This window comes from Physella acuta, unplaced genomic scaffold, assembly GCF_028476545.2.
Source record: "Physella acuta isolate Inbredline_101_S28 unplaced genomic scaffold, ASM2847654v3 ptg001018l, whole genome shotgun sequence".
Lineage (NCBI taxonomy): Eukaryota > Metazoa > Mollusca > Gastropoda > Physidae > Physella > Physella acuta.
In genome coordinates this window covers 54170-81433 of record NW_026732535.1, presented here as the reverse complement: position 1 = coordinate 81433, position 27264 = coordinate 54170, and the positions used below count along the sequence as shown (strand labels likewise).

The window sequence follows — 27264 nt, the reverse complement described above, 5'->3', positions numbered from 1 at the left end:
TTTTTATGGCTATTTTTTAGAGGGTGAGGGGGGGGGGGGGAATATATATATTTCCAGTTTTTGAATACTTATTTAAATTAATACAAAACGTTACCTTGTTAACTCATAGTCGTTTTTCTCAAGGTAAAACCCATTCAAATTGATTAGAGCTACATGATATATTATAAGACTAGGAAAAAATCAAGCACATAGATTGTACTTAATATTCCGTAGACATTGAATTGTATTTATTGTTCGATATTAATTTTACTTTATATAATATTAAATTAAATTTACTTCGCACACGTCCAATGCATTTTAAATTTAACAAGAGTATCTAGTTTATATATATATATATATATATATATATATATATATATATATATATATATACACCCAATGAGACTATCTTGCCAAATGCATCATCAAATTCAGTATTTAGGTATCATAAAGTATGACAAAATATAAAGGGAAGCTACCGAGTCAGTAATTATCTTTATTGTTTTTCTGAGGTTGTCGCACTTAGATAAGAAATATATTTTATCTTTTATTTTTATGTATTTACATATTATACAGTTTTCAATACTGTAATTGGAAAGGTTCCATGTATTGTTATACTGTATGTTAATTATCTTCATAGATGGAATGCCGCTATCAACACAAAAGTACAGAAGTAATTCATACAGGTACTTTAAGAAAAATAAGTTCTCGGTTGTTTTCAACTGTAAAGCACAAGTAAGATATTTTATATACACACACACACACACACACATATATATATATATATATATATATATATATATATATATATATATATATATATATATATATATATATATATATATATATGTGTGTGTGTGTGTGTGTATACATACACACACACATTTGATACTCAGTATTGCCATTTTATTTGGCGTTAGATAGACCTTTTTTAAATTTTGTTATATTTTAAGAAATTCAAGAATGATATGTTTTTCAAAGCATTTTTTAAATCAAGATGTCGATTTAAAATTTTAAATGAAAGGTAATTTATTTTTCTTTCATGTTAATGTCGGGATTTGTCAACTTTGCTCTTAAAAGACTATTTAACACACTCTAATTAATCACTTAATTAAGTGTAATTCTCATTTTCGGCATATATATTGGTATTTTTTGTCTTGGTGTCAATCCCCTAAATGGTGTCACCCTCACGTCGCCTATATATGTATATATATAAATATAAATATATATAAATATATATATATATATATATATATATATATATATATATATATATATATATATATATATATATATATATATATATATATATATATATATATATATATGTGTGTGTGTGTGTGTGTTTACTTAAAAACAATTAAACTAATTGTATTGGGCATATGATAGAATTTCTAATAATTGGTATTTCATTTTACTATTTATAGTATCTTTAGGAATTTCACATATCCCATAAGCCATTCGGTGCAACTTTGTGGTGGAGTTCACCAGTCCATTAAGGTAATAGAAAAGAAAATATATTTTTGTGAATATTTTTTTTTTAACTTAGATCTGATACAGAACACTGTTTGCAGGTTAAAGTTTTTTAACAATTTACAAATAAAAAGCATCAGAAAGGCAGACAGAACTTAGTTTTTGCTAGTTAAACAAAAAAGAAAGATGGCGTCAACTGTTACGTGTTTAGTCGCTGAAACTTTTGGTTGAATAATATAATAATACAAAAAGACTCATATTTAGAATATCAGTTATGAAACATTGTATAAATACATTTCAACGTATATTTAAGATACACTTTGTAATAATAAATTCTAAAGATAGTTAAATTAGAGTTTTTATTTTTCGGGTATTTCCGATGTTATTTGTTATCGTCATTATCGTGTACACTGTCCGGATTTTATTTAATTTTAGAAAATAAGAATATAAATTAATTTCATTTTTTTTTAAAATTTAAAACTTTATTACAACATATTTACACAACAAATAGTACATAAGTAAAATAACTGACGAAAAAATTAGTTTAAATACACACACACTCTCTCTCCTTTGTCGCATATTATCACAAATGCCAGAACAGATCCTTATCTGGTTTTAAACTTGATGAGCCTTTTACGAATTCTTGAAATAATTTAAAAAACATTGCAAATTATAATTAAAGGAACCTAATATCCTTTAAACTAAATCAATAAAAATGCTACGGGACAAACGGTCTGTGTACAGAGGACTGGTAATATCGTAGAACTGGATAAAGTTAAGTATTTTTATTACTATAATGAGAAAGATCGCATGTGCTCATTGAAATAAACAATATGCTCATTTTTACTTTATAACCTTTTACACACTGTGTTTATAATGTAATATGATTCTTGAATAAGTTTTAGACTTATTTCTATACATTTATACGTTTGCTGAAATTTTATTTTTGCAACCCGTTGTTGTGTTTTATCAAAATGTGTTTCATGAATCATAGTGTGCAGTAAAATGTTCGATGAATTTATAAAATTATTATTATTAATATTATTTTCAACAATATATTTAAAATTTTATTAAGAATGTTAGACTCTTAAAAATAAATGTATATTATGTAGATAATTGTAGTTGTGTCTTGGAATGTAGACAAAGATTAAGATAAAAATAAACAGAAAATTTGTACGAAAAAAAAATTAAATGCATAGGAAAAAAGTTATTTAAGCAAAGATTGTAAAGTGTCTATTACTAACCTTATTTAAATTAAAAGTTGATTTTTTTTTAAAAAGAGCAAATAAGATATACATTAAAATAGGAATAGGCATGGAGACGCTTGTCACATTTATTTGAATAAATGAATAGAGATGTACTTATTCCTTGATAAAACTTTTAAATTAAACAGTCAAAGATGTTCTAATCAAATTGCAAAATAAAATTATACCATATAATACGAAATACAGTCAAAAATGTTATGAACGATTAATGTTTAATTAATACAACACCAGAAAATGGACGACGTCACCAATGATGACGTTTTCTTAAAGTTAACAAAGCAGAAATTTTTGGAGTATTTTGAAAGATTTGTGAAGCCCTATAACGTCATTGATTTATTTCATAAATACAACTCTAACGTTCTTACAGAGGAAGATAAAGTAAGTTGAAATTTTTGATTTAGTAAGTAAAATTTTCGAATTAAAAAATTTGGCAGTTTTTAAATTTATATAAAACATAATAATATAATTTCTGCTTTAAAGTGTCGAATCAAGGCTAAAAACCAATATGAAGGAGATATTTCTGCTGCAAAGTATTTGTTTGAAAGACTGTTGTCATATGCTGACTGGTACCCCTGTACGATTCAAGTCTTTAGGGATCCTCAGGTTAAACTTTCACATGTGGCTGATGAAATGGAAAACATTAAAGGTAATAGTGATTGCTATACAAATCTTTACTACATATCTAAACAATTTCAAGCGTAGTATTTATAACTTTCGATAGCAAAACAATAGAAACCACTCTAAAGATCCATCTAACAATCATGTTTTATGTTTATACAATGTTTAAAAACTCTAACCAATTTTTAAAATAAATTATGAGATGTATAATAGTAATTGTATTGTATGCAAAACTTAATAAAAATTGAAATAGAAAAAATATTCGAAAAAACAAAAGTTTTGCGAGTAGAATATTTTAAATGACAGTAGCCTGGATATATAAGTGCCCCGACATACGAGTTTATGTGATAGCGAGATATATATATATATATATATATATATATATATATATATATATATATATACAGGCCCTGACATGGAAGGTCCTAATCTTATCACTATATATATATATATATATATATATATATATATATATATATATATATATATATATATATATATATATATATATCGATGGTCTCGGTCGCAAACCGTCAAACTCAAAAAAATTCGATTTTCTTTTTTTTACATAAATCAAAAGCCAATATGATTCCCCATAATGCCTGAAAATATTAGAGAAATCTGTAGAATGATTATTGAGATATAATCATTTGAAAAAAACCGCCTATTATTTTTAGCGCTAAAAATCTCGGCGCAAAACGAATATCGCTATATTTGTCAGTACACTTGTGATCGGGAACGCAGTTGCGCGTCGCAATCACACAATCTTACAGCACAGCAGTCACAGTACTTATAGGTAAGGATATTTGATTAATTATGTTCAACTATTCTATTATATTTTATCATTTTAAAGAATAATAAACAAATAGTATTTGTTTAATATAGCCTATTTCAAGATTTCGAATTATATTTCCACAAGAATGTACAATAAATTTAATAATTGTTAATTCACTACTAGCTTTAGATTGAGGGTTTAGATACGTGTTAAGAAATGTTTATATGGTAGGTTACAAAATGTTTGGCGTACATGTTCAACGACATGGTTAGTTGTCTTTAGTAAATGCTTTTATGATTAATTTTTCAACAGACAAGCCTATCTCAACACACCAGCCTCTCTCAACATACCAGCCCCTCTCAACATACCAGCCTCTCTCAACATACCAGCCTCTCACAACAGACCAGTCTTACCACATAACAGACCAGCCTCTCTCAACTGACCAGCCTCTCTTAACAGATCAGCCTCTCTCAACAGATCAGCCTCTCTCAACATACCAGCCTCACTCAACAGACTAGCCTCTCTCAACAGATCAGCCTCTCTCAACAGACCAGCTTCTCTCAACAGATCAGCCTCTCTTAACAGACCAGCCTCTCTCAACATACCAGCTTCTCTCAACATACCAGCCTCTCTCAACATACCAGCCTCTCTCAACAGACCAGCCTCTCTCAACAGACCAGCCTCTCTTAACAGATCAGCCTCTCTCAACAGAACAGCCTCTCTCAACAGATTAGCCTCTCTCAAAAGACTAGCCTCTCTCTACATATCAGTCTCTCTCAACAGACCAGCCTCTCTCAACAGACCAGCCTCTCTCATCATACCAGCCTCTCTCAACAGACCAGCCTCTTTCAACAGATCAGCCTCTCTCAACAGACCAGCCTCTCAACATATCAGTCTCTCTCAACAGACCATTCTTATCATACAAGACATCAGCATCTGTCAACTGACAAATCGTAAAGGCACCAGCATCTCTCAACAGACCAGTCTCTCTCAGCAGACCAGTCTTAATATACAAAAGACCAATCTCTCTCAACTGACCAATCTTACCCTCCAAGATACCAGCCTCTCTCAACAGACCATTCTTACCAGCCTCTCTCAAAAGATTAGTCTTATCCTACAATAGACAAGCCTCTCTCAACACACCTGTCTTACCATACAAGACACCAGCCTTTCTCAACAGATCAGTCATAACATACAATAGACCAGCCTCACATAACAGACATTAGACACCAACCTCTCTCAAAAAGACCAGCCTTACCATACAAGAGACCAGCCGACCTCAAAAGACCAGTCAGACCTATCAAGAATTCAAAGCGACAGTTATTCGTGCACTGCAGTACAAGCTTGATGCTACTATCTACTTCAAAGTGAATTAGCAGAAAGCTGGCAATTGCTAAGCTAGGGTCGTAAGATTATGATCTCATCTGTAGCCCCTGTCAAGTTGTACAAGAGCAGAAAAAAAAGATAAAAGCTGTCATATTTGAGCACCTAAAAGCAAGTCATAAATGTAATATAGTGAGAATTGTGAAGTCAAGGGAACTCACTCTTCTTGTATTAGTATTATATTTATACTGTTATCTTGAGTGATGTCCCTTATATTTTTGTGTCTCGTGACTTCCGCTCTCTCTCTTCCCATCATGGCTGAAATAAAGACTAGTTAACAACCAACGCGGCTTCTCGTCAGTGTTTCCAATCTATTACATCTGGCGACGAGGATAAATAGTCCACTAGAAAGAGCATATGCTTACTTAAAAAGGAGCTTGCTAGAGCATATTGGCTAAGTATTTCTAGAATAATGGCGCTGTATGGCCAAATAAAAGAATTTGATTCGAATGATGAAACCATTCATGATTATCTAGATAGGTTAAGCTTTTACCTTGAAGCTAACGACGTGACGATAGAAGCCAAAAAGAGAGCTGTTTTGTTAACAGTCATAGGGCCTCAACAATTTAGGCTATTAAGGGACTTATGCGCACCAGCTAGTCTAACTACCAAGAGCTTTAACGAGCTGAGCAAACTGCTAACAGACTACCATGCGCCTGTACCATCAAAGTTTCTGTGTAGAGCTAGATTTGACGGTAGGACTCGTCAACCAAACGAGTCAATATCAGAATATGTTGCTGCTTTACGTCATCTAAGTAGATTTTGTGAATTCGGAGACACGCTGTCTGACAGACTATGTGAAAAGTTTGTGACAGGTGTAAACAGCCCTGATGTTCAAAGAAAGTTGCTGCTCGAGTCAGATCTAACATTGAAAAAAGCAATACAACTTGCAACTTCATACCAGCAGTCATCCGATGCGGCGAGATCTCTAGCACCTTCAGAGATCCATGCAGTAAATAGCAGGTTAGTCAACAAACACCAACTCCATCAGAGCATTTCAACTTATGCTAAACAGCCTGCACGTTCAAATCCTAGATCTAAATCTAGTAATAATTATCAAAAATGTCATCGATGCAAAGGTCCCCATGCATCTCATCGATGCAAGTTCAAGTTAGCAACTTGTTATAAGTGCAGTAAGCAAGGTCACATTGCCAAGGCCTGCTTTGCAAAGTCTTCGTCTGTTGCTAAATCTAGCCAGTCAAGACAGTACCGCAACCAAAGGCAGTACTATGTTAACTCTCACCAAGACTACCTATTCCAACCAATGAACCACTCTACCTGTGAAAATACTCAAACTGATTCGCAGCCGGATTTCAACCTGTTCTCTGTGAAATCAATAAGTCATGCTCCCATCAATGTACTAGTTAATATCAACGGTAAGAGCATCAGCTTCCAACTTGACACTGGAGCATCTCTAACTGTCATCACAAAGAAGGACTTTGACGCTGTCACTGGAGGATCAGTGCCTCTACAACCATGTCACAAGTGTCTAACAACATACACTGGTGACAATGTTCCGGTGATAGGAGAGTGTATGGTTCATGTAAGCTATAATGGTCAAAGTGTTAAACTTCCTCTTCTTGTGGTTGAAGGAAATGGACCACCATTACTAGGTAGGAACTGGTTAGTTGATCTTAAGTTAAATTGGGAGAGTATATTTTCAGTGAACAATGCAAGAGAATCTAGTCTTACTTCAATAGATAAAGTTATATGTGAAAATAAAGGTGTTTTTGGTAATTCAGGATTACTAAATGATAGAACAGTGAAGATAAGCATTAAAGACACAAATCCAAGATACTGCAAAGCTAGAGTTCCACCTTATGCAATGAGGAATAAAATTGAAAATGAGCTAAGTAGATTGGAATCCAATGGCATCATAAAGAAGGTAGACTATTCCGATTGGGCAACGCCCATTGTGCCAGTGTTAAAGAAGGATGGTTCTGTAAGAATTTGTGGAGACTATAAAGCCACACTGAATAAGCAAATAGAGCTAAATAGGTACCCTATTCCTAACATTGAGGAAATTTCTTTGAATTTGGCAGGAGGAGACAAATTCACTGAATTAGACATTAGTCATGCTTACACTCAACTAGAACTGCATCCAGATTCAAAATTCTATACGACAATAAACACACATAAATTACTCTACCAATATGAAAGACTATGTTTTGGTATATCATCCAGCCCTGGAATTTTCCAGGCTGTCATGGACAGTATTTTTAAGGATATTCCAAATGTTTATGTTTACTTTGACAATGTGTACATAACTGGTAAGAATGACACTGAACATCTTAATACACTTGATAAAGTCTTGAAAATAGTTGGTGAAAAAGGTTTAAAGATAAACAAAGATAAATGTCAATTCATGCTGACAGAAATTAGTTTTCTTGGTTATATATTAAGCAAGCAAGGTCTCAGACCTCAACCTGAGAAAACAAAAGCCATTAAAGAAGCACCCAAACCTGAAAATACCCAACAACTAAGAGCTTTTTTGGGCTTGATAAATTACTATGCGAAGTTCATAGGAAATCTGTCTGGTAAACTATCACCACTGTACAAGCTGCTTCAGAAAAATGCAACTTGGCACTGGGGTAAACAACAAGATGCTGCTTTTAATGCAGCAAAAGAAGCTTTGTCTTCTGACACCCTTCTAACTCACTATGACCCAGGGAAAAGACTTATATTAACATGTGATGCTTCACCAGATGGTGTAGGAGCAGTCTTGTCCCACATAGATGAAAAGGGTGACAGACCCATTGCTTTTGCCAGTAGATCTTTGAACCAGGCTGAGAAAAATTATTCTCAGTTAGATAGGGAAGGCTTAGGCATCATTTTTGGTGTTAAGAAATGTCATAAGTTTCTGTTTGGTAGGAAGTTCACCATCTTTACAGATCATAAACCATTGCTAGGTTTATTTGGAGAAAACAAACCCCTACCTGAGCATGCTTCACCAAGAATTCAAAGATGGGCTATCACACTAACTGCATACAATTATGAATTGAAATACAAACCTGGATCTGAGAATAGTGCAGATAGTTTTAGTCGATTACCTTTAAAAAAACCAAAGCCTTAGCTATGTACCAGAAGATGTATTTGTTCTCTTCACTATCATGGATAACTCCAATATAAATGTGAATGATATTAAAAGAGAAACACAAAAAGATGAGTGCTTAATAAAAGTATATGAGTACTGTAAGAATGGTTGGCCTGAAGAGTCTGTGAATGATGACTGAAGGCCATATACAATAAGAAAAATGGAGTTAAGTCTAAAAGATGGAGAAGATGCAGTCCATTATCAGTCAGAGTTGCCTAAACAAAGTATTTGTAACTTAATAAATGATTATGGTGATATGGCAATTTCAAATGCTTTTAAAGAGAATACATTAGTAAGAAGGAATGTGATCATCAAACAACTTTGCTAACATCATTAGCACTTACAGAAACTAAAAGGGTAACATCAAAAGAAAAAAAAAAAGATTTTTGCCATTTAATACACCCACTTCAAATACTGGATCACAGTTGCAAATTGATATGGTCCAGGATAGTACTTTTAAACAGTATTTTTGGTTACCAACAAGCACTATCAGATTACCTGAGAAAATTGATCAATCAAAGAAATCTATGTCAGTTAAGGATCTGAATAACAGCATAATACTTTCAGATGCCAATTCAAAAATAGTTCCATTAAATCATGACAAAACATTCATTGAAAGAGAATTTGGTGTTAATGATAATGTGTATCTGAGAAATTATGGGAGAAAGGAAAAATGGATACCAGGTCAAATTGTTCAATGTACAGGACCTGTGTCTTATAAAGTAAAAACAAATGATGGACTTATTGTCCGTAGACATGCAGACCAGTTAAAAATAACTTGTGCAGATAATAAGTGTGAATCTATCAATCCCACCAAATCTGATCAGTTCACACCAACTCAGTTTGTTCCACAACCAAGTTCTGTTGATATGAGTGAACCAAGTAGTCTAGAGACAGAAAATGTAAATTCTGGAATTAATGACTTAGATCCTAGACCTCCTGAGATAGAGAATCCATATGGTCAGAATCTTGAGTCACCAAATCAAAAGCCACTGAGAAGGTCAAGCAGGACAATCAAAGTCCCAAATAAGTTAGACCTATGATTTTAAAGGTCAAAAGGACTTTGACATCATTGTTTTGTATTTTAATTATGTTGTAACATATTGTGCATTGTTTGTAAGGATGTAATCTACCATAATGTTCATGTTACAATATATTTGGTGATTTTAGGATACTGTAAATTGTTCTATTGAGAGATGTGTTGTGTTTACTAAGGGTAAAGGGATGTAATATAGTGAGAATTGTGAAGTCAAGGGAACTCACTCTTCTTGTATTAGTATTATATTTATACTGTTATCTTGAGTGATGTCCCTTATATTTTTGTGTCTCGTGACTTCCGCTCTCTCTCTTCCCATCATGGCTGAAATAAAGACTTGTTAACAACCAACGCGGCTTCTCGTCAGTGTTTCCAATCTATTACAATAAACACACCTTTTTATGATTTCCTGATTTTTAAAATATGTTGCCATTTTAATTTTTCTTTATGTGAAGTTTATTCAAAGAATAAATTTTAAAAATAAACACTTTTTTTTTGTGTTACATTTTTGTAAAATAAGTAAACATTAAGTAAGTATTAATGTGATTAGTGTGTTATGTCTCATTCATAATATATATGACAATACGGTTTCTGTTTTTACTATTATAATTCTACAAACCCAGCACCCACCAGGTTTAGTAAAATAAACTGTGAGAATAGAAAGATGTAATAAATAAAGCATACCCTTCAACAGTTAACAAGTCTAGTGCTAAATACAGACATAATGAATACAGTCGAAAGCGATGAAGCCATACTAAAACATCTCTACTAAAAATTAAACTGACCCCATAATGTAGAATAAACTCAAATAATTAAAATATGAGCCCAAAACTATAATCTAAATATTATGAAGTGTTAATTATAACTTAAAAAAAATAAACATAAGGCGTTCATTGGACAAAACGAACGAACGCGGCTGAGACCGAAATTCTCGGTTCAAAACAGCTAAGTCTGCGCGCGCACAGATAGACGGTTTGCACCGAGAATTTTAGACCGAGCTAACCGTCTATCTTTTTAAACCTGCTATATTTTTGTAAATATCAACAAAATCCATTTTAAAACGCTACAATATAGTCGGTAGAGAGTTTCTTCGGAGATATCTTTTTAAAAATTGGTATTAGAGCGATCGAGAAGGAAATAATCAGTTTTTTGTCTCTCCTGTAAAATTTACATTTTCAGAGTTAGACGGTTTGCGACCGAGACCATCGATATATATATATATATATATATATATATATATATATATATATATATATATATATATATATATATATATATATATATATATATATATATATTATAACTTTCTCGGATATTCTTATATAAAACAACAGGAGATGGCAACTCGGGATATAGACATGATTTTTAATCCATTGTAAATACTGAAGCTTTTAAAAATCGAATAAAATCTCGTAGAAAAAATAATTGCACAACAAGTAAACGCCAAATAAAATGTGCATAATGGCGCCGTATAGTATTAGTACTTTATAAATTCACATGCGTTTTTTGAGAAATCGGAAATAGCAAAAATTACTACTTCCGGTCAACAGAAATTACTCAAAATTTAATAGTAGGCAAAGAATTAGATCTTTTACTTACATAAGAAATTTAATTTATCCGTCTGAAATATTACTCAAGTTATTGGCTTTTGAAAAATTTAAAGTAGCAAAAGTTCCACTTCCGGTTTTCGGAAATGCCACAAAACTATGTTTTGATATAATACTTAATAATGAAATTTCATCAACCTAGCTGTAACGGTACTCAAGTTATCGCGTTTACAGACATACACAAACACACACATACACACACACAGAGACATACAGACAAGGTTGTAAAACTATGTTTTTCCGTCGAGATTTGAAAAAAATCTTGATTTTTTTTTTTTTGCACGATTACAAGACTTTCTCTATACTTCGTATATACGAGAAAGTAAAAAAAAATCACAAGGCACAAAACTAAACAAACACCGAAGAAACAAACCAACGTACCAAACATTCAGCCTAATCACTACCCTAACCTTGATGTAGAAAATAAAAGTAAACTCGATTTATATATATATATATATATATATATATATATATATATATATATATATATATATATATATATATATATAAACATACGTTTATATATATATGTACATGTATATATACATATATTTATCGTGTTTTCTTTAAAATTTCAGCTGATTTTTCCAACAACTTCACAAGAGAAGAGGTAATTGGTGGGATACTTTATACATTATCAAACAATCATATATTATAGATATTTTAAGAAAGGAAATAATTTTCAATAATGACTCAATAATACATAATTTTAACCAATTGATAAAAAAGTTTAATTTATATAATACATAAATAACATGATTTTAGCTCATCACTATTTCATTTGAGTGTTTTTAAAGTAAAAGTTCATACCTTAGTTCCAATTTTGATATTTTGAATTTTATTCGCAGGAAGAGACTGATGAACAGGGTGCACAGCGTTTGAGTAAATATTAATGTATAGATGCTGAATTACACATTTTAAAATGCTTATCTAATAAGATCAGGAGTCATATTCAATTGCTAAAAAATAAAGTAAAATATTTGAAATATAATATTAACTGCCTTTTATTTGATTAATGAACATACTTGTGTCGGTTGAAGCTTCTAAAATACTTAAGGGGAAAAATTGTATTAATTTACTCTAACAATTAGTTGTGTTTAATTTTTTTCAAAACAGGTATGATTTATAAAAAAATTTTACTATTACAATTTAAATGGATAATTAAAAAGTATAAAAACAAAATACTGTTACATGTTCTAAAAGTAACAATACTTTACAGAACTGAATATGAATGACTTACACTGTACGTGTGAGTTTAAAGTAGCAAGACTAAAAGTCAAGTGTGGTAAGAACAAATTTCATGCAAACTGATATGGGAATCATTAAACATATTTTTACTATTAAATCCTGTTAAAATATATTATTTCCCGAACCTTAAAAAGCACTTATTACTTTCATTTTGTGTTTACAATCTAAATTGAAATTCATCGATTTGATCGTAGATGACCTCAATGGTACTCGATAGGGGATAGTTTGGGTTGTCTAAACTGTAATTTAACATGAAATCATATTTTCAGAGGAATTTCAAAAGCAATTTACAGAAGAAAAAGAAAATGCTTCGATGATAAAGAAACAGTACAATACATTGGTTAACATTCTTGGTATGTAAAATATTTTTTCTTTATTACAATAATTATACATTGACTAGGTTCACACATACACACAGACAAACACATAATGACAGATACTCGTACAGAAAAGATTGAAAAACTGGGTGTTGTGCCGACTCAGATAAGCGTAAAACGTACAGATTTATTAAAATCTCCATTTCAGTATTTAGCACGATTACAATATTTCCACTATATTTCGTATATGAGTAAGTAAAAAAAATCACATTCTTTAAATTCGAAAAAAAAAACACTTAACTTTTACAAACATTAGAAAATATGAACATTTATATTTATATCAGAAGCAATTAAAACAGTTTTAAAAGGTAAGAAATATTTAAAATATTCTGCAACACAAACATTTATAATTACAATATCTATTCAAATTTTAGGATAAACGCTTTTCAAGAAACATCATTTAAAGAAATGTCAGTAGCTATAGTACAAACTGAAATAAATAACCAACCCGAAATAAATACCAAAATTGCAAGCGAAGTGGGAAATGCAACGGTGGTTTCCAACGTAAATATCAGTGTAGCAGACAATCAAGAATTAGGTTTAAATGGACGGCTGACAATATACAAATTATATAAATACATTATTAGCTGTAAGAAGAACCCAGATCACAAAGGTTTTATACCTCTAAAAGATTTCAACACAGGTTGTATCCCTTCACGTTACCATAACAATGAGCTTATGTTCAAGACAATCTAAACATTGGCAGCCCTAACTGTCCAGGTAAAGACTAAATTCACCAGTCTAGATAGACCAGAGTTTTACCCAGGCACTCAAGTTCCATATCCATGTTATAATGACAGAGGAAGTCACATGATAAGGTTAGGGACGGGGATAGTATGCCATGTGTACAAGTACACAGCGAGTGACAGCACTTGTCGTTGTGCCAAGTGTCAAGACTCTTCCAATCCCAGCAAAGTGTGGGGGGCGGTTTGTGTATTGACAGCCATGCACCTGGTGTTTGATGCCAGTGAGGCGAGACAGACCAGCTGTGTTTTAGGTTTTGATGACATTACAAGTCCAGTGGTCAGTCTTGATGGCCGAGAGGCGTGTCAAGCACATCTGGAGGGAGACTGGTGCGATCTAAATATGTGACATGTGACTTAAAATTAATTGACAAGCTGTCTAAGAGGTATTCACGTTTCCTACATCTCTGTCATGAAGTAAAGCAGCCGTACAGGCTATATTCTGATGTCGACAAATTAGTTGTTTTAGTATCGCATCCTCATGGCTGCGCTAAACATGTCTCAGTTGGACAATGGACACAAAAACATAAGAGGGATAGTATGTACACCAGGTACTGGTACACAACAGCTACATGTCCTGGAAGTGCTGGAGCTTATGTTAACAGAGTGATCTCCCCTAAACTTTCTCGAATATTCTTATATAAAACAACAGGGGATGGGAACTCGGGATATAGTTATTATTTTTAATCAACTTTAAATACTAAAACTTTTTAAAAATAGAACAGAATCTCATAGAAAAAATAATTGCGCACCAAGCAAATTATTTCGAAAACTGCTTCAATTTCCATCTCTACTAGAAGTCAGTCATTGAAAATGTTGTTACGTCAACAGTTTAGATAATAAATACAAACTGTTTAGTATCTGTATAAAGACATTTCTTTGTACTAAGTTTGCTCCCATAATTAATGACCGTTTGCAATATCCTCCCACTTTATTATCTGTCACAACTGTCTATTTTTTGCCTGTATTTGTATTTTCCCTATTTCATTTTTCTATTACAAATGTTTCTTTGTTGAGTAGTATATCAGGTCACATTTAAATCGCATTTCTGGCGGAGGTGGAGGTGGGAAGGGAAAAATTTGCCTAAAACCACCGGATGATAGATTTAGTGCGTTGGTTTCTTTTAGTATAGGCAGTCCATTATTCATTTCACTCAATAGAAGGTTTTTTTTTCAGATATTTAAATTTGTAATGACCAAGCTTTTAAAGAATTTCAAAACAATTTTTAAAATTACATTAATGATTGTAATTTTGTTTCTAGCATAGAAATGGGGATAAAAATTGAAATTGTTATTTCATTTTATCTGAGAATATTAGTTAATTAACAGTTGTATGCATATTCTGAAAAAACAATTAATTCAGTTTTATTAACTAATTTGTTTTCAGGTACCAAAAAGCCAACAAAATATGATAGTGAAGAAGAATCTGAAGAAAGTAGTTATTCTTTAGTGTCGCGGTCTACAATCGAAAAAAGTAAGCCAAGTTAGCCAATTTTAGACTATTTATGTGCAGAAATTGACCAATGATAAAACTTAATTGATTTATACTCAGTAGACTAACCTGTTCATGTTAAAATAAAATTACTTTGACTTTGCAAACAGACGCCATATCTATAATTTTAGAGGTTACATTCATTTACATTACAGAAGTCATAAATGTCCTAACCGCTCATTACGGAGCTGCTTTGGTGCCGGCCTCCCCATCATCACAAAGCAAAGAGGGGGATGTTACCCGTGCCAGGAGCTCCTCCCCGGCCAGGCCGCAGACCAGCAGCAACATGAATGTAGTCCGGGCCACCGAATGGCAGTACGCAGATACCATGGTCATTACAGAATTTGAGGAGCTGCGCCACCTGGATGTGTTCATTGGTCAAAAGGTAACATCATAGTTAAATTCAGTTTATGTTGATAGACATATTGATCTACTTGCACGTAATAAAAGTAGGCCATACAGTTGATAATTGACTTTCTAAATCCTCTCCTAGTTGCAGTATCGAATATCAAATTAAAAGTTTTTAAATTCATATAAATTGATAATTTTAAAAGAGAATTATTCTTCCAACTAATAAATAATTAGTCTTTATTAAAATAGACCAAACAAAACAACTATACCTAAAATGAGTTGATTTGCAGTAAAAAAATAATACACTAATATGCTGAAAAATAATTTATGTTTAAAATTAATTAATACGAATTTTAAAATTACTCTTTGAATAATAATAAATATGTATTCCTAAAAATAATACTTAAAATTGTTTATAAATTAATTTTAATAAATGAATTAACTTGTATCCTAAGAAGTGTAAACTTTGGCTTGTTAAACAGCACACAGAACTGTACGGAGACTCAGCTAATCGCAGATACACTATCTTTGATAAAATATTCAAAAAGGCTTTAGAAAAGTTCCGCAAAGAATTGAAATCACAGATTGCTGTTGAAGCTGGTGTAAGTCATAATGAAGATAATTTATACATTTATGTATGTATTTATTTAAGTGAATCTGCTTTCCTTTTTTGCAGTTTATTAATATGTTTTTTTGTTAGTTGAAATAAATATTTATTATGTAACCTGTTTTTAGAGGGCCAAAGTTCAAGTAAGGTACAGAGACCTGTTTGAGCAGTTCAGGAATCTCCTGACAGTTGAAATGAAGCAAGAGATGACGGACGCGCCCCTGGTTATGTCTGTTAATGCATTCCGAGGTTTTCTGGATGAGTTTAGAAAGTTGGAAGTATCCAGGCAGAAGGACAGTAAAAAAGATGGGAGTTGCAACCAGGTAAAAATGTTAAAAAGAGAAAAACATAAAAAGAATGAGGAATTGCTAGTAAGTGAAATCATGCTACAAATTAGGTTAAAGATCAGAGTATTTGTTGTTCTGTTCACTTAAGTAATTTTTAAAATGTCCCTTAAATGGGAAGTTGAATTAACTAAATGGCTGTGGAACCATACAAAGAGAAGAGATTTGACAAGTAGAAAATTGTTTAGCTGCAATACAAACGACAATGCTCACAGGGCATTCATTAATATGGCTTCTTTTTATACATAGATAAAAAACAAATGGTAGCTGCGGTGAGGTTAATTACATAGATAAATGAAGATTTTGTTATTAATACAGCATGATGTTTTTCACCTGCAGGAATTCAACGGCCACAGGTACCAACAGGTGCAGTTTAATATTGTCACCTTTTGTGAGGTGTGCACCTCTATCATTTGGATTATGGATAGAGGTTATGTGTGTCAAAGTAAGACTCTCTACTGTCCCTTTTTTACTGGAAAATCCACTTTTTGTGTCGTTTAGAACCATGTTAATTGTCAAATTCTTTTGTTACACAGAAATTTTGTTTTAAATTATTTTAGAACCATTATGATTGGGGTTTTGTTTTAAGAAAGTTAATTACAATTTCAATGACTCAATTCTAGAAATATACCCTGGATAGATTACCTTCCCCATTGTTTTCAGACATATGCTGGCTTTACTTAACAGATTTCTAGATGACTTCTTTAATAGATGCATTTTCTCTCCTTCCATCTTAGAATTTAACCTACCACTCTGAGAAGACTTGTACAATGTACAATTAGCCAGAGAGCCTCAAAAACGTTTCTAGAAATAGAAATTTTAACAGTGTTGCCAGTCATTATAGTTGTTCTATTGATTGGATTCATTTAATGTTTGTAGTTGTTTATTTTGTATTTAACAAAAATTTCATTTGTATGAATGATTTGTTCTACAGAATGTAAATTTGCCTGTCACAAGAAGTGCCACAGTAAACAAAACACACCTTGTGAAGGTGGAACATGAAATAAGGTACACATAAGAATTTTCCTGAAATATTTATTTAACAAATATACAGAACCTAAGAGAAAATAAGTGTAAGGGGCTGGAGAGTTATTTGATTATTATTTTATTACAAAAAGGTGAATGTCGCTTTTTGTGTTCCTTTTGTAGATTGTTGTGGTTTTTAGCTAAGTAGTCCGTTATTCTGGCGCTGATATGATTATGATTTTAAAATGGTTTATAGTTGCTTTGTGTTGTTTATATTTTGATGTTATTTATGCAAACTTTGTTTTTTTGTGTGTGGCTCCACTTTGTTTTATGTCGTGAATGTTAGTTATGGTTGTATTAAGGCCTATTTCCTTGTGCGTAGTATTGGTTTTTAGTTCGTGAATGTAGGGTGTGGACAGGGAGGGACATACTGTGAGAATGTCGAGGCCTGTGTGTTGAAGTGTTTCTGTGTCGCATTTATGTGGTGTACTTTATTAAATGATCACAGCCCCCCTAACTATGTTTTCTACTTCAGTTAGCTGGGGACAGCAACTCATCTAGGAGAGACAACTCCATAATCAAACAACTGCTGCCTTATAGTTTATTCTTGGTTGAACAAAGGCTATGGAAGCAAAGTTTTAAAAGAAAAGCAGACTGAAATTGGAGTCAGCGGCCTATATAGCGCAGAACAAGTTGACACGTAATACTTATTTGAGTTGGAGGGAATCCCTTCCAACATTACAATTAAAAATGAAGAAGAAGCCACTTCAGTGTAGTACTGGTATAAAAATATTATATGCATGAGTTATTTTGGCAGATCATAAGGTAGAAGATCTAGTGTCTGTGTTTAGATATGGGAACTGGAAAATTCATTTGAATACATATTGCGTTTAGGATAATTGTCATGTATGCTACAGCTTTATTTTATCTCTATCCTCTTTCATCCCCTCTCTCCCCATGACTTTAAAGCATACTGATTACCCATCTTCAAGATAAGGAAATTAAGAATTTGAGTCTCTCTTTTTATGTTTCTTTAGCTGTTACTAGCTCACACGTATAAATATATTATTTTTTATCTTCTACAGCAAGGTCTGGTTGAATTTCATTCACGAACTGAAAGTCAGAGAGATTGGCCATCATTTAAAAACATTAATTAAATGGTCTTTGGCAGGACTTTTTGCAATCACATAGGAAGCATTTCTTGCACAAAAATCATAAATTGTAATCATTTGTTATGGTGACTGCTACAATTAAGACATACATAAAATTATAGCACATTTCTACTCTTAAGCCGTTGAATAAAGCCAAACATTTGTAGCGTTAAATATTTTTTGGCGTTTTTTCTTCTTTTCCGCCCTCCCAGTAGCCATCACCACCCTTATGTCGGATGTTTTGGGGTGCAAATCTATTTTTGTCCTGTGTTCCAGGCATCAAATATTAAACACGTATACATCTATCTATACTCAATACACGTTATACCCCACATAAATTAGTTGGTTACGAAGTGTGTTAAAATGACAATATTTGTTAATAATTGATCGATCTGATTAAACACTCTATCTAAAATTTAATCATATTAAAAATATTTAAAACAAATAATCAATTTCAGTGTTTGTAGTTAGTCACACACCAAAAAGTAAAAACTCTCTGTTGATAAATAATTTTCATGAGTGGAAAATGGGGTAAAAAAAATGAATCAGTAGGCTATTGGTAAAATAAATCTTACTGTCTGGCATAAGATAATTGTATACAATTAACAAAATATAATAAAAAGTGAAAGCAATTTAGATCTATTAAAATCATAAGAATTAAACATTATTTATTAGAGAGATAAATTAAACTTTATTGTTTACCTATAAAGAATAATCTAAAAAGAAGTACTTGAAATACCATATCCTTATTAAAAAATGCTTGAACACTTTGATTGAAAAACTCTGAAACAGCTTTAATTAATCTTAGGCTCAAAGAGAAATGAAAAAAAACTTTAAATAAATTAATAAAATTTAAGAAGACTTTTGTTGTGATTTTATATAAGTTTCAGTTGTGTGTGTGTGTATGTGTCTCAAAAAAGGTGTGGAGTGTCAACTCCTGGACAACAAGTCATAGTCAAAAGTGACTAATTCATTACAGACCTATGAAAGGTAAAAAATAATAACTTATTACAAGTATAAGTGCACAAATATTGTGATATCTGTTTCTTTAAAGTTTTTAAGCAAACATTTGAGTTAAATAACCAAGTATTGTGTGCCAGCAAAAATGGTTGTCATGGAAGACTAATTTAAATTCATTTGTATGTAGAGCTTTGTAATCCACAACAACTACAACAAATATGCTGAACCACCCCACCCCCTCCCGTCCCTCACAGAAGTGCCATCCTATAGATAGGCAAGAACCAAAAAGGTGTAGAATGTCATCACTACGTCAAAGAAAGTTTGTCAACAGTTGAATTTCTTATCTTGGAAAGGATGATAACAACGGCCCGATCAATGTATTTCCTGTCGTCTTATCTTCCCTTGGTTTAGTTTTAGTTAATTACAGAATTTTAAAAATAAATGAAATAATTTAAGAAAAATAAATAAAAATAATGGCCAATGTAAAAAAAATGGCGGACGCTGGCTAACTTGTATAATTTCTATATATATTTTTCCCTATTTCACCCGGGAAAGGAAGGGTGGTAGACGTACTCTACCCCCTCAAGGAATACCTGAAAGAAACCCGAACTGGTATATGTATAACTACGATAGGTTCCTGGTGTTGAATGGAACGCAACATGACAAGTCCTTATCAACACCCAGAAGGGCGAAAACATGACACGATATGTCCGTATCGCAGAGGTCAAGGGCGTTGTGGGTCGCGGCACATCTTCCCCCACCGCCACTTCATGCTCCTGGAGTATTTTACTATATTATGTCATTGTCATTTCCACCTGCCCCTCCTCCTCAAATGCGACTCAAATGTGACCTGATATACTACTTTTGTTATCTTTTGAAGCTTTGCATTTTTTTCAATAAATATATTCTAAAGGCATATTCATTTTTATTGTTATTACTTGTGTTTATGACTCACAGTACTAAATATAACATCAGTCTGTGTGGACCAACATTATCCAATCAGAAATCATCTGTTGCATACCTCTAATGCGACGATTGTGTTCTGTTTTAAAGGTCAGATGTTATGTAACTACCTGGATGCCTAATCCTCAAAAAACTTAAATTCTACGGCGATACACATTTTAGACAATTCATCTCAATTTAAATAAGCCCAATTAATTATAAAATCAAAGAAGTTTTTTTGTGTGGCTATTCTTTTTGGTGGAAAAAAAATATATATTTCCAGTTTTTGACTACTTATGTAAAGTAATAGAAAACGTTACTTTACTAACTAAAAGTCTTTTTTTTTCTCCAGCTAAAACCCATTCAAATTGATAAGTGCTACATGACACTATAAGACTAGAGGGAGTAAATTTAAACCCAAAGACTCTACTTCATTTCCCGTAGACACTGAATTGTATTTATTAGTTAATATTAATTTTACTTTTTATAATTTTAAATTTACTTCGCACTCGCTCAATGCATTTTAACTTTAATTTCTACTACTTAACTTATTGGCACTAACTTGAGTATATGTCTACAAATAAATAAACATTGATAAGCTGCCATCACTTAATACAATAGCATACCGATATAATAAGGGAGGCAACTTATCACCTAAAAGTAAAAGTTTATTTTTTGAGTTGCATAACTTAACATACATTCCATTGGACTAATGTAGCCATAGGCTCAGTAGCGTACGCAGGGGGGGGGGGAGCAGGGGGAGCGGCCGCTCCCACTCTGGCCATTTTCAGCAAAGTGGCGCCTTTTTGGAAACGTTTTAAACTCAAAGTTTTTAACAATGATATTTGTTTAAAAAATTTTTGGTCGGCACATCTATGTAAATCACAAGATTTCTTTTCATGCAGCAATTAAGCATTATTGTACTAGTTTAGTAGTGTCTACGTTTACAACACGTATTAACAGCTGCATCGGTTTGCCATTCTAAAAATAACCATTACGATGCATTGTTTAAAAAACCTCTACGGTAGTACCACTTGGCAAGAGGGGTGTTAAGTTTAAGGCAACTGTATAATGTATTTGCTTACGAATAATTTAATTAGAAAATGTTATACATAAAACTTCACACACGATTACTTTATATATACAGTTTGAATCGTGGGATAAATTAAAAAAAAATTACAATACAGAAACAAATACAACTGATGTGGCACCTCTATTTAAATTTACTTATGAGCAAACTGCGTAGTGGTGGGGAAATTTTGACGTCATCACGATGAAGTAGTAGTATTCTTACAGTTTGGGCGATAGTGATTACGATTTCAAATTATATGAAACAGTTACAACCCCCCTCCCCCATGGACACCTCTGTAAAAAAATATTGTCATAATACCACTGCTACTTATTTAAATCTATTTCTGTAATATATATTTGTGTAATATATATTTGTGTAATATATATGTATGTTTAGAACAGTCATCTAAAAACTGACGCTATGTTCACTCTGAGTTGGTAATCTCCCCCCCCCCCCCCTCACCACCACAATTGTGTAGAGCGACATCAATGTCACACCTAGGTATACACCGGGTTGGATAATTGAACTAAAGTGAACGGACAGTGGTGAATGATTTTGAACGGGTGTAGGACAAAAGGTCGACATCCAAAAGGCCGACAGCCATTTTTGGCTGTCGGCCTTTTGTCTTGTCGGCCTTTTGTCCATGTCGGCCTTTTGTCCGTGTCGTCCTTTTGTCCATGTCGGCTTTTTGTCCGGATCCCAAGTTGAGCCCTTCCCCCTTTCCCCCCCCCCCCCCAACCCACCCCGAACTGATCTGTTAAGTACATGTAGAAAAACGGGTAATGATGTACCAAAGTACCATGCCGCCAGAAAATTAGCTTTTTAAACATAAAACTCTGTGAATATTGTTTTTGCAATTACCAGTAAAAAGGTGTGTGATCAATACAGTGATCTAACCCATACATATCACTATGTTAAAAAATGATCATTAAAGAACACAAAGAAGCAGTAATTAAAATAATATGATCTGAACTAAAAAGACCGATATTGAGTGAAACGTATGCTGTTATTCCGAATGTTTTTCTATTATATCGAAAAGTGTGTATTTTTTTAGCATTTAAGAAGACGATATATTAAATTCTGATTATAGACAAAATAAATGTGTCAACACGAATAGTGTTAAACAATTTCTTTATAATCTCAAGTAATTATTTATTTGTTTTGACATTTATAATTAAATGTGTAGATATATACATATTTATATTAAGAGAGTGATTATTTCCCCTACTTCACTTGTTTTAAATAATTGCCCAGGAGTTATTATATAAGAATTTTTTTTTTTACAAGAATTACAAAACAGATTGTGTTACGTTCATTTTTTTTTTGGTTGTAGTGTGTATATATATATATATATATATATATATATATATATATATATATATATATATATATATATATATATTGTTTAGATTGATACAATTTTTTGTTTTGTCGGCCTACATTGTGTGTTTTTTCGTATTTCTTCAGAGCGCTACTTTCAATTTATTTTACATCATCGCGAAGTAATGACAAACAGCTAGTAATTGTATATATATATATATATATATATATATATATATATATATATATATATATATATATATATATATATATATATATATATATATATACACGTTTGGCGCCTTTTTTTTCTCTTTTCGCTCCCCCTACAACGAAAACCTGGATACGCCTCTGCATAGGCTATATATATATATATATATATATATATATATATATATATATATATATATATATATATATATATATATATATATCTTATAAGATTATCTTGACCAAGGAATCATAAAATTAAGTATAAAGTATCATAAAATAGAATTAAAAAGAAAAATAAAGGGAACCTACCGAGAGAGTAATTTAGTAATTTTCTTTATTGTTTTATTGGGGTTGTCGCACTTAGATAAGAAATATTTTTATCTTTTATTTTTATGTATATACCTGTTATACCTTTTTCATTACTATAATCGATCAGGGTACGTGTATTGTTCTACTGTATGTTGAATAATCTTCCTAGATGGAATGTCGTTAGTTGTTATCAACAAAATAAACCATATATAACACTTATATAACACTACGGGGATGGCAACTCGATATATATATATATATATATATGTGTTGGTGTGTGTGTGTGTGTGTGTGTGTGTGAATTTATAAAGTACTAATAATATCCCGTACTATTATGTACATTTGGTTGGCGTTCACTTGGTGTACAATTCTTTTTTCTACGAGATTCTATTCTATTATAAAAAGTTAAAGTAATTAAAAATGGATTTAAAATATTGTCTATATCCCGAGTTGCCATCCCCGTATATTTATATATGAATATTCGAGAAAGTTTAGAGAAGATCACTCCCGGTTTATTAGCCTTGGTGTCACCTCCCTGAATGTTGTCACCCGGTAAGGTCTACTACGCCACTGTTAACTAGCCCAGGACAGGATACACCTGGGAACAGTTGGAGAGACTAGCCCAGGACAGGATACACCTGGGGACAGTTGGAGAGACTAGCCCAGGACAGGATACACCTGGGAACAGTTGGAGAGACTAGCCCAGGACAGGATACACCTGGGAACAGTTGGAGAGACTAGCCCAGGACAGGATACACCTGGGGACAGTTGGAGAGACTAGCCCAGGACAGGATACACCTGGGAACAGTTGGAGAGACTAGCCCAGGACAGGATACACCTGGGAACAGTTGGAGAGACTAGCCCAGGACAGGATACACCTGGGGACAGTTGGAGAGACTAGCCCAGGACAGGATACACCTGGGAACAGTTGGAGAGACTAGCCCAGGACAGGATACACCTGGGAACAGTTGGAGAGACTAGCCCAGGACAGGATACACCTGGGGACAGTTGGAGAGACTAGCCCAGGACAGGATACACCTGGGAACAGTTGGAGAGACTAGCCCAGGACAGGATACACCTGGGAACAGTTGGAGAGACTAGCCCAGGACAGGATACACCTGGGAACAGTTGGAGAGACTAGCCCAGGACAGGATACACCTGGGGACAGTTGGAGAGACTAGCCCAGGACAGGATACACCTGGGAACAGTTGGAGAGACTAGCCCAGGACAGAGATACATGGAAAGCTCTTGTCAGCGGCCTATGTCCCAGGGGGGACGACAGGCAAACCTAACCTATAATACACAATATACGTGTGTGTGCAGAGAGGGGATTTGATGTGTTGGATTCAAATGAATGTGGTTTAGGCTCAATTTAGCATACATTTAGAGAGAAACTTTGAGAACAGTGATCTACTTTGGGGTTTAATGGCCAGTTAGTGGTATTTTGGAATTTAAAAGGGTATTTTCATGCAGACATACAAAAAGCGATTTATGTTATTGACTGGTAGCTTACTGTTAAAAGTCGAACTTTTAGTTATAGAACCCTTTGTCATACAAGACTTAAACTTTCCACATGCATGCTGCATTGTACCGTCAACAAAACTACGTTTGTACATTAAGTTTAGTAAAATACATTAGTAATATTGATATGTATATAACACCACCCACTATTTTTTGCACAAAAAATGTATCGCAATGAATAAAAGTAGAAATGTATAGTTTGGTTTGAGAAATCTACATCTTTCATCAGTTTTTAAAAATCTCTTATGGAAACAAAGTTATAGCGATTTAAAAAGGTGTTAATTTTCACACCTTTTCGTGGTTTCCATGGCAACCTGCACTGCTATTGGCGGCTATTATTATTTTTGTCAATAGGTTAACAACTATCAACATTTGAATGTATTAGACACCCAGAAATGTGTAAAAAAAATTTAAAAATCCGTTGTGTCTATCCTTAAAGCAACAAAAACTGTAAATCATAACGGGAAAATCGTGTTTCTAAATATAGACTTATCTCGTGTGGAAGAAAGTAAAAAATAAAACTGTAACTTGTCTACGTTTACTTTTTTTCAAGTTTTCAGCACTTTATCAAGACCTTTCTGAATTACATTAGCAGCATGTGTTTGTGTAAGTCCGTTTAGAGTAAATAAGCATAATGTTGTATAACTACACTTATTTTATATTTCTATAAGCAAAAGTAAATGAATGAATGTAAGCCTAGAGCATCACTGGTGAAACAAAATGGGCGTATCGAGAAGCTATGTGGCTTCGACAAGTGTTAAAATCTGCCGTTGCATTACATTTTATAATTTAAATTATTAGAAACAGAGCTTTATAAACTCGGGTTTATAATCAAAGAACCTAGTAAGCCTTAATAGATCTAAATGGTAGAATAACTGATAAATTTCTTTAATAGTTAATTTTAAAGGCCATTTTAAAGTTTTTGGTACTTTTAAAAACATTAAGGCTTTTTAATTTATGCAATTATAGCTATCAAATTTACAAGGCTTATATAATATGTTTTATTATATAGTAAGACATGTGTCATGACCACTTTTTGATAGAGCTGCTTGTCAGAATTTTACAAGGTCTGAAAAAATCACACCCTTTTTAGTATGCAAAAGTTTAAAATTGTGCATATTATTTACCATAAACTTTTTTCTATGACAGCCATCACAAATCCCTCGAGAAATTTTTTTAGCATGGAGAACAATTACTGAAAATAATGGGGGTTTTGTTTTATGAATAAAAAATTAAGAGGCTTTTTTGGGTTAAAACCTGCAAATTGAGAAAAAAGCAAATAGTAAAGAAAGTAGGTCACGAAAATACAATTTTTGTAAGCTTTGCGTTTTTTCGAAATGATGTAAAATACAATTAACAAATACATGAGAAATCCAGCTTTCAAATTAGGCCAAATACAATATGATGACGCATATAAAACTTTTCGTAAAGAGCTTGTAAGATTGGTAAAAAATAATTACTTTTTTATGAATAGGTTCATAAACATAGTATTTTAAACACATACATTTTTTTTTTGCACGGACCTTGGTAATTGAATGGACCAGTAGAAAAACTGTAGGTTTACCTAAGATTTATTCTTGAATCGTACTATGTTAGTTGTCGTGCCTAAAATGAATGTTAGCGTATTTAGTCAAATATAATTTATTTGATCGATTAATTAAACTAACAGTTCATGATAGTGGATTTTAATTTAATTATTCCGACCAGTTGATTCAGTCACAGAAATCGAGTAACAAAATAATCAGCCTTGCTCAGTTAAAGAAAAAATAATTTTTTTCAAGTGGCTTTTTTATCTTTTTTTAAGATTTGGACCAAACAGGTGAAGAAGAGCTTATCTATTATTGTGTAGGCTATATAACTAAGATATAGTGTGATAAGCTCCATGCTCAACCACCTTTACTTTCACTAACGTCGAGACTGAATGGGGTAAGGTAAGTCCTACATACTTGTATCCGGTATCCGAACTCGATACTTAAGGTAAAGCAATCGCACTCTAACCCCCTCCCTCCACCCGATGCACGCCTTCGCACCCACACGTATTAAATCGGTTGAAAGCAAAAAAAGTGAGGAGACCTGTTTTTTTATTGAATAGGCCTATGGGGTCATCCATAAATAACGTCACGCTTTTTTGACGATTTTTACCTCCCACACCCCCTCTCCTCCGTCACACATCGTCACAAAAAGCCAGACCCCTCCCCACCCCTAAATTGACGTCACACCTCAGTCTACAACCTCTCTCAAAATTACAGTTGAATTTTTATTAAAACATCGATATTTCTCCAAAATCTTGTCTGAACTGTCTCAACATAGAGTATTTTAGTCAATTCCTACAACAATTTATTAAAACAGTTTTCTAAAACGCGAAATAACGGCTAAAATTCGTTTTCTAGCACTGCTGTTTTATAGTGCAAAAGTGTGA

The 27264-nt window shown here is 32.6% G+C and overlaps 1 protein-coding gene across 1 annotated transcript; it reads left to right on the top strand.

Moving 5' to 3' along the window:
• The first annotated feature begins 1423 nt into the window (after positions 1 to 1423).
• Positions 1424 to 19311, top strand: LOC131954695 (unconventional myosin-IXa-like). Its single transcript, XM_059318452.1, has 14 exons — positions 1424 to 1479; positions 2949 to 3095; positions 3198 to 3363; positions 11809 to 11840; positions 12079 to 12112; positions 12450 to 12515; positions 12748 to 12831; positions 14985 to 15071; positions 15245 to 15474; positions 15923 to 16042; positions 16176 to 16370; positions 16731 to 16836; positions 17326 to 17399; positions 18443 to 19311. Exons 2-13 carry the CDS (start codon positions 2952 to 2954, stop codon positions 17391 to 17393), a joined length of 1332 nt encoding a protein of 443 aa, XP_059174435.1. The 5' UTR covers positions 1424 to 1479; positions 2949 to 2951; the 3' UTR covers positions 17394 to 17399; positions 18443 to 19311.
• The last annotated feature ends 7953 nt before the right edge of the window (positions 19312 to 27264 follow it).